This window comes from Chanos chanos, chromosome 1, assembly GCF_902362185.1.
Source record: "Chanos chanos chromosome 1, fChaCha1.1, whole genome shotgun sequence".
In the NCBI taxonomy this organism is placed as follows: domain Eukaryota; kingdom Metazoa; phylum Chordata; class Actinopteri; order Gonorynchiformes; family Chanidae; genus Chanos; species Chanos chanos.
Window position 1 is genome coordinate 17,124,125 of NC_044495.1, and position 12,306 is coordinate 17,136,430.

Consider the following 12,306-nt stretch of genomic DNA (forward strand, 5'->3'; position numbering starts at 1 on the left):
CTCTCTCTCTCTCTCACTCTCTCTCTCTCTCCCCTTTTACAGGCTCCAACTACTCGAGCCCGTCGTTGCCGGTGGCGACAAGCCTGAGTGAGCCAGAGCATGGGGTAGTTGTGGGACTGGCGGCAGAGCATGTGCCCACGGCGGGCGCGGCCCTGTCCTGGCAGGCTGCCATTGATGCTGCACGGCAGGCCAAACTGATGGGCAGTGCGGGAGCTCCCATCTCCACTGCCAGCTCCACACAGCGCAAGCGCCACAACTACAGCAAACCCAAGAAACAGGCCAGCACTGCAGCCACACGACCTCCACGAGCACTCCTCTGCCTCACACTCAAAAACCCCATCCGCAGAGCCTGCATTAGCATCGTCGAGTGGAAGTATCCTTGTTTGCGTGTGCGTGAGTGCATGTGTGTGCATGCGTGTGTGTATATGTGTGTGTGTGTTTGTGTTCTTGTTCCATGTCATTTACCAGTCTACTAACACTGATGATGATGATTATATAGAAGATCATGATGGGCTAGAATGAGGTGATGCCACAGATGGACAGATCATGAGAAGCAAGAAATGAGCGGTCAGGCTGACAGTATATAATGAGTTTGTATTGATCAGTAGTGATCAGGGTTGATGTGTAATCATCAGGGAGCCAATTGATGATGATAGAGATTCTCACAGCATATACCTCATCTGTTCTCCAGAACCCTGACAGACACAACAGCACTGACAGTCCTATGAGCTATCACCACCCATTGACATATACCATGAAACAGCCAAATACCACAGGGCTGTTTCACACAGTCAGCCTGAGAGATTTAACAGAGAATATTTAAAAAAAACAAAACTACAGAGTGTGTCCATATGATGTGTAGCAGGTATGTGTTGTGCAGTTTTGAAAATATAGTGTGTGTGTTAGTGTGTGTATAAATAAGAGTGTGTTTGGTAGGCGTGTGTTGTGTTCCTGGACCTGTCTGGCCCATATGTGGTGAGCTCAGTTTGTACTAGCTTCAAGAGAGGATAAAAATAAACAATGAATAAAGATTGGGGGGGAGGGCGGGGGGGGGGGGGGGTGCGGGGGGGGGGGGGTGTGTCGATTGATGAGTCATGGATCTGCCGCCATCCCAAATTATCCATCCAAGATTTCATTTTCCAACAGAATGTCTCTCTCTCTCTCTCTCTCTCTCTCTCTCTCTCTCAGGAGACTGTGGGACAGTGTGTCCTTCCTTTATTTCTTTCTCTCCCTCTTTGTCATTCTGCTTCTCTTCCTCCCTCCCCTCTCCAGTGTTTCTTTCTTTCTCTGTCTCTCTGTCCTTCCTTGTTGGTCATTTCTCCTCTGTTGGTGTGGTGGATAATGAGTGTTTCTACTGGAGAAATGGTGTTTTCAGGATGAGACCTATTATACAGCGATTGGCTGACGGACAGTGATTGACTCTGTGTCTAGCTTATGAGCGAGGAGCGAAGGCTCAGTGCTTTATTATTCTTCCAGTGCTGAACTGTCAGTCACAGGACCGGCCTCTCCTCTCTCTGTGGAGCTGTAGGAAATGTTCTTGTTGATTGATGATTAAATTATCATTCATCTTGGGGCCTAATTAATTATTCTCATTAACATGATACTAAATGAGAGGGAGAGTGTGTGAGAGAGTGAGAGAAATAGAGAGAGCACTAGAAAGTGAAAAATATGGATTAAGCATTCAGTCATCATTGTGACAGAAGTAAAATATTCCCTTTTTTAAATAAGGGATGTTGTAGAGATGCTACTGTCACCTCTCCTGCTCTCCTCCTTTGTCCTTTTGTTGCTCTTTTCCTCCATTTCTCCTCCCTCTCTTCCTTGCGGTTTGGTCTCCAGAGAGACTAGACCCACATCTCTGCTCCTGTCTGACTGTGTTACCATGACAACGGCTCTTCGCAACAGGTCGAATGGGTCTGCCTGAGTCCTCTGTAACCTCCCCTTAGCTTCTGCGCATGCGTGCATACACATACACACATGCATACACAAACACACACACGCACACACACACAAGCATGCTACACGTATCACAAGCATACATACAACTCACACAACCCACACCTATACCGATACATATTTACATATGCGTAACACACACACACAAACACATACACACACCCACACACCCATATGCACATTCACACTTATGCACATTAGCACACACAGAAAATGCCATGTTAAACAATATTGTGTCATTTCCATGCTTTTTACAAGATACTTGAGACTTTTTATTGCTCTTGTGCATGTGGTCTCTGTTATCAGCATGACAGTGACCAGTAAATGTCCTGTATTAGAATCTAAGAGTGAACTGTTATGGATACATATAATTACACTGTAATACATAATAATATGTCATGCCACTTTGGGTTACGCTGTGATGTGACAGCAGAAAAGATGAGCTGAGGCATTGTGAGATAGCCTCTGCTTATCCCACAGAGGAGAGGGACTGAAAACAAAAGCAAAACAAGTCTCTGTTCTCATCAGAAAGAGTTCAGCCCTGCTCTGCTTTATTTTTACTTTGTCACACAATCTCAACATGCTGATATATTAGTCTGTTTATCTAAGAAGCCAGTGGCTTTGTGCCCTTGTAATTCTTCACAAGGGAGTTTGGAATAACCAAGCCTCACAGACGCCCAGGGAACTGGACCTTATGCTGTCAGATATAGTGGTATAGTCCAGCTGTCAGTAAAGAGCACTCCAGAACATCGGCTAACCTCAGGAACGTGCTCAGGGCAGTCAGTATGTACTCAAACCACACATGGATCTCAGTGAAATTCCTTCATATGAAGAAAATAAAGTGGGGAATTTTAATTTTTGTTGCTCTGTCCGACAAATTAACAGTCAGGGATCCCATTCTGATAGTCCTGGTTGGGAGAGGATAGGTGTGGAAAGGAGAGGAGAACAAAGCAGTTTGTAACTGTTTGTGTGAGTGTGAGTGGGTTTTGCAGGCATTTGTTGTGGTGCAGGCTCAATTTTCAGATCTGTGTGTTTTGTAGTGTAGCAGTATTTACACTCCAGTTTTAAGGGAAAATTGAAACTTTGGGAAAATAAGAAATAAATGCCAGAATGAGAGAGAGAAAGAGAGAGAGAGAGAATGAGAAAACAGCGACCATAGATAATGAGGTTATGACCAGTCAAGTACTGTCCCAGAGAAAGCAGCCTGGCTGTCCGCTGCTCTAACTTGATGCTTCCTGTGTTCTCATGGCCACGCGAATGGCCCGTGCACTGAGTGGACATATAAGGACAAGAGCTGCACATCTGCTGGCCCTCAGATGGACTGATCCTCATCAGTATTTAAAATGAACAGTGTACAACCATGAGTGTGTGTGTGTGTGTGTATTTGTTTGTCAGGGTCCTGAGCATGTGTAGGTGTTAATCTGCAACAATTGTTTCATTTTGTTTTTCCTTAACCTCACACTCCTGCAGACCTTTTGAAATCATCATCTTGATGACTATTTTTGCTAACTGTGTGGCCTTAGCTGTCTACATCCCCTTCCCTGAGGATGACTCAAATGCCACCAACTCCAACCTGGTAAGTCACCTGCTGCTCTCTCCTGCTCTCTGCTCTGTCTGCTGCAGGTAGGTAGGTGCTCTGGCTGACTCTTCTCAGGGCAACATTATCTTACAGTTGGATAAGCTTTTGGAAATGTTCATGTGAAATGCTGTTTGTGTGTGACTCTGTTCACCTCCGAAGTGCATTGGAGTGGCTCACCTGTTTGGATGTTAGGCTAATGTGTGTTTGTGTGTGTGTGTGTGTGTGTGTGTGTGTGTGTCTAACTGCCAGCACTGATGTCCATCAGGCTATGACCGTTGATGCTGCCAAAATCAACAATAATCTGTTCTGGCAGAATGAAGACTGTTACAACACACACACACCCACACACACACACACACATGCGCACACACACATTCATATTCGTTAATGGGGTACCTGTGTAGCAAGAGTTGTATACTTACACATAGGGCGAATATGTTGCTTAGTTATGAATATATTAAGTCAGGTAGTGAGTTTTTACAGAGATCTCTGTATATACATTGAAATGTGATGTACCATCATGCTTCATCAACAATAAACAAATTGGCCCTATTACCCTGTACTCTACTAACAGAGTGTGTTGTGGTATTGAAGTGGCACTGACTGCTTTACTGTAGGCTTTTTTAGGATCATCAGATCCCTCCAGACATTTAACATACATGTTGTTCCAGCATGTTCTTAAGTGGGCATGCAACATGCGTGTTGGCAAGCACTGAGTAAACACATGAAGTGAGCTCATCACCAAAGCCATGAAAAATTTATACTCAAAGTGGATTTTTCTCCTGCAGCAACAAAGGGGAGACATCCCCTTGCATTTTAAATGTTACTCTATTCTTCTGCTGTCATCTCTCATTCCTCAGCATGGAGGAGGACAAGACAGCTGTGCGGCATTCTACGACTCTCCTGTACATATTTGCACATTCCTTGCTCTCTGTCAGTTACTCTGACTGCCAGTTACTCTGACTGACTGTGGCTTGCATGTGTTCAGTGACTTTCTTGAGACAGATCCAAACCAACCGATGTTTGGACCTCTCTGGACCATCCCTGCACTAGCACTGTTCCTCAGGCGCGCATACATAGGAAAAGAGAGGATGCTCATGGTTTTGCAGGCATCTCTGTACTTGTAGGCACATACACAACACACACACACACACAAACACACACACGCGCACACACAGAACTACACCTTCAAGGACACCTATGGCTGCATGCATGCATGTGTTCGTTACACAGACCGGAAGCAGTGGACTTCACCACAAAATAGATGTGTTGGATCTGCTTTGCATACTGCATGTTGTGTATGGCTGAAGCCCCATTTTCTTTTCAAGCAAATGCACTGCTCTCTCCAATAATATGGGCTATGAATGGAAACTGTTAACAGGAGAGAGGTTGTCATGGATATTGTAGCCTCGGCGATGCTCAAATGCATGGCTACCGTGGTAACAGAGTGGCAGTGGCTTGCACTGGGCTGCTTTTGGAGGCTTATATGAATTTAGCTGGTTTACATGCTCAGATAAGGGTTCTTCACTGGCACACTGTGTTCAGTTTAACACAGTCTCGTCACCTGCACTGCCCTAGGCTTGTGGAAACACCCCAGAACTCAGCCCCAGTTGAAGTAACTGTTTCATCAGTGTACTCCACATCACACTCCTATGTTAGAGCCACTAGCCTTAGCTTCTTTCTGGAGCGGGGAGAATGCATTTATACTGTATGTTCCATTGTGATGCTAATGTAATATACAGGCAACAGGTCTCTCTCTGTGTGATTGAGTTGCTTTGAACAGATGAATGTGTGTGTGTGAGTGTGTGGTCTCAGTGCTTTTCATTTTGGTGTGATGAAGCACTTCTCAGGTTGATGCCCCTCTATGCTGACCCTCCTCCTCTCCCAGAGAGCTCATAAAACATAGTGATGTAGCCTCCAAAATATGGCAACTGGGCTAGTGCTTTCGTTACTGAATCTCTCTCTCTCTCTCTTTCTCTCTGTCTGTCTGTCTCTCCCTCTCTCCATTACTTTTTTAAAAGCCCCATCCTGGTGATAAAGGCAAAGATATTTCCAGACACACCCCATCTTCGACTCTCTGAATGTTCTATGCATTTCTCTTTCAAACTCTCTCTCTCTTTGCTTTTCTGCCCTCTCTCTTTCTTTCTGTTCTGAAGCGCACAATGCATGGCTGATAAATGATGGGTTAGTTGTAAGGGAGAGCATTTAGCAGGTCTCTAGGGTGGACATGTAATTTATATATATATATATATATATAAAACAGTTTCTTCATAGCTGATTGACTTCTAAAGGCTTTTCACAAAACTGCCTGCTTCTCTGTGTTGAGCTACAGCCACATCCCAGACTATGTTTTACCTCTCCGCAATTAGTGTGAGAGAATGCTGTTGTCTTCTCTGTACTAGCAGTCTGTGGTAGCTGATATGAAAGGGTTATGTTGTACAGTTGTTGCCAGTGTCAGAGTATTAGTTGTAATAATGTACTGCTGATTGTTTTTTTAGTATTAGCATTAGTGTTTTTCATTTGTGGCTTCTAGTTGATGGTGTTGTCTGGATTATTGCTCTCTGATATATTGCTCATTGGCTACTATGTTCTTGAATGTAGAATGCAAGGTGTATTTTTAAGATTGTGTGAGAAAGGCATGTTTGTACCTGTGTATCTGTGTGTGTATGTGTATCTGTGTGTGTCTGGCCTCAGCCCAGTTGCAGTCCTGTCTCTTATCTCACTCATCATGTTTACATTCAGCTTGTCCTGTGCTTAACATACACACATTAGCTACAACCTGCTCACCGTAAATGCATCATACTTACTGATCTCTCCGATGCTACTCTGCATTTGTGTCTCCGTGCTGCTTACAATCACTCACAGACCATGTGTACTTGCTGGATCAGAGTTTTGTCTTATTGTTGTCTTATTTACTAGTAATTAGCCTGATGAGGGAGAGAGAAAGAAGGCACTTTATGGATAGCTCTTGTGCTTAAATATTGGGATTCTGTTACCATAGGAACAGTGTTAGCTGTAGCACAGTAATTAGAGCTATAGATTCTTACTGAATATGACTCCCTCTCTCTTACCATGAAGTCCTGAGTCTTCGTCTTGTCTCTTCTTCAAAGTCTCAGCCCTTTCTCTGTGTCTGAGTAATGGAACACACAGGTCTCTCCCCATGGATCATAGCTAACTAGCATTGTGAGATGGTAGTTCTTTGGGTTGACACATCTACATTAAGGTTTCATATCAGAAATTAGGCGGAATTCAGTGATTATTTTCTCTTCTCTCTCCTTGGCCACATATAGTATGGTATAAGAGTTTGATTATTTGATACGGTGCCCTTTTCTTTTATGCCTATCTCAGAGGAGAAGCCTGAGTATTTTAAGGCATCTCAAACAGAGTGACCCAAATAGCGGATCCTTCTGTTGCTTCTCTCAGTCTCACAGCATGCTCCTGAGGCAGGCTGACCTACACTATACCATCACTGCACAAGGGATGTAACGATACACTCAGCTCACAGTTTGATTTGATTCACAATACTATGTTTACAGTTTGATTCTTCCACGATATTTTTAAGAAAATTAATTGATATGACACTGGAATGAAAACAATGGATTTATCTTTGATGCATTAACAATGCTGAACTATTGTTGTGTTTTTGTACTATTAAACCAAAAGTGATGACAGCTTGACCCTAGGAGGAACTCTGAAAGCTAGACAAAAATAAATAGTCTTCGTACATAAAATAATATTGAAATGAATGGGTCTGTCCATATTACATTAAAATGAAATGATGAAAATTGCATCTCAACACACAATATTCAAATTTAGACACAACTTAATGAGCTAACTCTGCACTTTTCAGAATTTCTGTCACTTTGGTTTTTGCTTCATTGCGGTAGGCTGGTATTATAGACTGACTAAATTGTGGGTGTGACAGGAGGTAGTATTTGGGCTCTAGTGTCTTAAGTAGTAGGCGAAATCCTTCGTTGTCGACTACCGAGAATGGTCTCATGTCTTTAGCGATAAACACTCCTATGGCTCTGGTGATATCTTGTGCTCTTATACATGTATGAGGCAACGGGAATGCAAAACCTTTTGCAAGAGAAGTTGGCCTTTGAGCACTTTCTTTCTCACATCCCCTGACTGGAGTTTGTTGTTGCGGCGGCATTGTAGATGCTGCATTGTATTTTTGATATTAGCAGTAGTATAGCTGGTAGTTTTTCTACAGTGCCTACCATCTTCGTTTTGTCAGTTATTTTGTCGCCATTCTCCCGTTGAATGATAGGAAAGCCACACTTCTGATTTAAAGGAGGATGGCGTATCCTCGATTTCAATCTCAGCTCCAGCCACACTCATTACGTTTCATGCTGATGCTGCTAGTCTGCTACTGAAACCTCTTCTTTCTGTCTGTGACTGAAACATGTAAAACGTGAGGCCTCGATTGGAATGCTGGGACTGTGATGCATGACACTGGTAACACGAATAATGATACAGCTGATTACTTTCATTTTATATGTTTATTTGCTACCGCTGATGAATTGTAATGTAATGTTTGTTATACCTGGTGTTTGTGTGTATTTGTATGTCTAAACAAATGAAATAAAATATATGTTTAGTGATGGTAATAATACAAAGATATAATTAGAGTTGACGACCAAAACCATTCAACTTATACGATGTGAACCGTCCATCCTATACATACTGTCACATTTTTGCACCATGATGTATCGTGCTAGAATGAATCGTTACACCCCTACACTGCACCGACTATTTCAAAACCTACACTCATTCTGCACTGATGTGACACCGCTCCATTACTACATGTGTTCTGATACAACACTGAGATTACACCAGCTTTTTACCATTAAAAAGAACAACCCTGCACAAGCAATCAGAATAACTAATTTTGCTGACATGAAATACTACACCACCTATATAATAATTCTGTTTGTCTACCCCATACTGAGAGGATCAACATAGCCCCTCATAGTGATGTCATCTTTTTTCCTGGCAGAGGTTCTCCTTAGTTAGGGACCCCCCTACCCACATCTCTCTCTCCCCTTCTCTCCCTCTCTCTCGCTCATTCTGTAGCTTTGCTACTGCCATCACCATGCCTTTGCTGCCACGGAAACCAGGAAATTTCCACTCGACTCAATGAGGTCATCAGTAAAGAGTGGAGCACTCTGGACTCCTTAGAAACAGAGAGAAGAAAAATCTCACTTTCCATGGAAGACAAAGAGATAAAAAGGATGGATATTAGAGTAGAGGAGTCAAGCCCAGCTGAGGTCTTTGACATGACTCAGGACTCAGTGATGAGATAATCTACAACAACGATCAACCGTCTCATATACCGTCTAAAAAACAACACTCACACACCCGTGTATCAATATGCTTGTCACACACAGGGCTCTCCTGATTCTCCCTGATCCCCATACACAATACCATCAGGTTCCCAACTGCCTCTCTGTAATAACATCTGCACTGTGTATGTGTGTGTGTGTGTGCGCACACGCGTGTGTGTTTGTGTGTGTCTGTCTGTGTGTGTGTGTGTGTGTGTGTGTGTGTGTGTGTGTGTGAGGCCAGTAGAAATGGTAACCTGTCCTGACAGCTGTGTCTTAGCACTGACTCATGGTTATTAGACTGTTTGAGTGGAACACTGACTCTGGCCCTCCAGCAATACCTTTTAGTCTGTGTCTCTCATGCACACACGCTCAATCTTTTAAACGTGTGTTGTTGCATATAATGTGTGATTGTGATCTGAATAGTTGTTTTGCTGATATGGGTGATGTTGACTAAGAGTATAAAACCTTGCCAGTACCATAATGTTGTCTTGCCTGCTTTAATGATATATAACCACACGGAAGGAAGGAACCCAACCCCCTACCCACACACGCATGCACACACACACACACACACCTCTCTCTCTTGATTGGAAAGTCACCCACAAACACACACACACACACACACCAGCAAACACACATTGGCACACAGTGTCCATTTACCCATCTCCTTCCCATTCTTTTTGATGCACCCCCCCAACACACTCACACACACACACACACCTTCTCTCTCTGTTGATTGGAAAGTCCAGCTCAGCTCTGGGAAACAGATTTGTCGTATGCTGTGTTTTCGGTGTGATTTTTGTGGTCATTATGTTAAGGCTGGGTGTTATGTGGATGCTCATTAGGCCTGTGTGTATGTGATGTACCTGCTTTAATGTCCCTGTGATACTCTGAAGATAGTGCTGGGGAGATGTAGGCAGGACTAATGAGATCACCTCCTTCTCCCGCTCCATCTGTGTCAAACAAATGCACCCTGTCACAGCACAGTCAATATGGTGAGGATGTGTGTGTGTGTCTATGTATGTATGTGCGTGTGTGTGTGAGTGTGTGTGTGTGTGTGTGTGTGTGTGTGTGTGTGTGTGTGTGTGTGTGTGTGTGTGTGTGTGTGTGTGTTTGTGCATGTGTACGTGTTTGTGTGTGTGTTTTTCTGTGTTTGTGTCAGAGACTGACATTATGAGCAAACAAGACTGTCATCTGTGTATCTGGTTTACACCTCCTGGGGTGTGTTTCAGAAAGTGGGTTTAGTGAAAACTCTGAGTTAGTTAACTCAGAACAAATAGTAAACCACCTAATAGAAGATACAGTGAATACAGTGATATAAATGAGATATTTAGTGACGTATCTTCATACGTTAAATACTTTCAGTGGAGACATGAAGTGACTCACAAGCGAATTATCACTATCTGTTGCTACCCCGTAGCCTATATGTGTCATGTATGCAGTGTGCTCATCATTGAATTCCAGGTTCCATAGTAACAGATGGGGCAGCTTGGGATGGCTGTGTGCTTGGGAAGAGGGGCCCTCGAACCCAATGGCAGGGCAGTGAGGGGACCATCGGTAGTGTGACAATATGAGGGTGTCACACCTCCTCCTGTGTTCCTTCATTCTGTCAGTCCTGTCAGTAATTCTCCATGTCTGAATCAAAACCATCCATGTATACCATAGGTGTGTACCATCTCTGCTTTGAAAGTCTGAAGTGTAACAGAGTGTGAGTGTTACATTCTGTAAGTGTGTAATAGTATGTGACATCCACTGTGTTTACATGCAAAACAACTGCATGCAACTGCAACAACTGCATGTAACTGCCTGATACAGTGCCTAACCGCATGTAACTGTGGAAAGCAGTATAACAGTGTGTTACTCCATGTAACAGTAAGAGCACGTGGCAGTATGTAATGATGTGTAACTATGTGTACCAGAGCGCAGTGGAGTGTGTAACAGTGTTTAAGAGCATCTTAAAGAGGGTCTTGTTGGTTTGAGAAAAGCTTAGCTTTATTCGTGGGAAGCCGATAGGGTGTTCTTCTCTTAGCAGTAATCAAGAGCAGCATAATTACAGGCTGCAGTGCTGCCAGTACTTGACTGTTTGAAGGAGCTCACTATCGCAGACTCTTCCTTTAGAGCCCTCACTCAATTCACCTCATTGGTAGAGAGCGATTACACATACTCATGAGACTTGTCATACAGGTAAGAGTTAAAATAAAGACAGTGCCGCATCAAGTGTTGATGGGGTCCTAGGCCACAACAGCTAGAACAGCTTCAGTGCACCTTGGCAAAGATTGTAGAAGTGTCTGGAACTCCCTTCAAGGAATGTAACACTGCTCCTATGTGAAGTCTATTGAACATGCTGTCTCAGATGCTGCCCTAGAGTCTTCCATGAGTGTCCCAGTGGGTTGTGATCCTGGAAGACACTGCTCGTATTGGGATAGGGGATAGAGGATAGAGCAGCTACTCTAAAAGGTAAAGGTTATCACTCAGAAGAACTTGTTTTCACTGACATTGACATTGCTCTCTAAAGTGTTGAGTGGACATTTCAATGCCAGTAAAATTGCACCCATATAATAACAGAGCTGCCAGAACTCACCATGGGAAACAGTCTCTTGGGTCTAAGGATTTATTTTGCTCTGTACCACCTATGAACTTGTCCAGTTGTTTGGAAAAGGGTGAAAGATAACTATATGACTTTCCTGCACTGCTCAATAGGCCACTTCCTTTGTTCTTTGAACCAATGTACTTTAAAACATGCTTTTTTTGGTGTGATAAAGGGACTATGTACTGCAAGCTTTCAAAATAGCTTTCTAAACTGATATGTCCCGAAAGCTTTTACAGCCTGCCTAATATGGACTTCAGTTCATTGTACTTATCTTTTATGAACTAAAAAGTCCATCATTTTAATTTAACTTGTTAATGAAACACTAAACAACTTCAGTAAAGAGTCAAGTCAGATATTTAGAGATATTAAGGGAAAATGGACTACTTATAGATCACAAAAGTCCATTTGGCTTAAACACAGGTTTGTATATATTTCAATGTAAAGTACTTTGTTATGAAAGACGAGAAGTAGCAACTGGCTTTGCTTTAGCTTCCTTATAATGTTCAAGTTCAACTTCAGGTTTATTTGCATTGTGCGTTTTACAATCAAAATTGTCTCAAAGCAGCTTTACAGTGATCAGTGCCTAAATTCCCAGTGAGCGAGCCCAAGGCAGCAGTGGCAAGGAAAAACTCCCTAGTGGAACGAATAGGAGGAAGAAACCTTGGGAGGAACCAAGAGTCAACCGGGGGAGCCCATCCTCCTCTGATGTGCCTTCCTTCCTTGTTGAGTTTCTGTTATAGATATGGAAGGATGGCATGGTCTGTAAATGTTAGTGACTTGTATAGAATGTGAGAGTAAGGTCTGCTGATCAGACCGTGTATAAGTTTGATGGCTTGTTCATGGGTGGATGATAG

The 12,306-nt window shown here is 43.1% G+C and overlaps 1 protein-coding gene across 1 annotated transcript in view; it reads left to right on the forward strand.

Annotated features, from left to right (window-relative positions):
* The window catches only part of cacna1c (calcium channel, voltage-dependent, L type, alpha 1C subunit), a 128,132-nt gene that overhangs the window by 34,724 nt on the left and 81,102 nt on the right, over positions 1 to 12,306 (forward strand). Inside the window, exons 2-3 of the mRNA XM_030766455.1 lie at positions 43 to 373; positions 3,424 to 3,529. Coding sequence (XP_030622315.1) covers positions 43 to 373; positions 3,424 to 3,529 — 437 coding nt within the window. The remainder of the gene's footprint in view (positions 1 to 42; positions 374 to 3,423; positions 3,530 to 12,306) is intronic.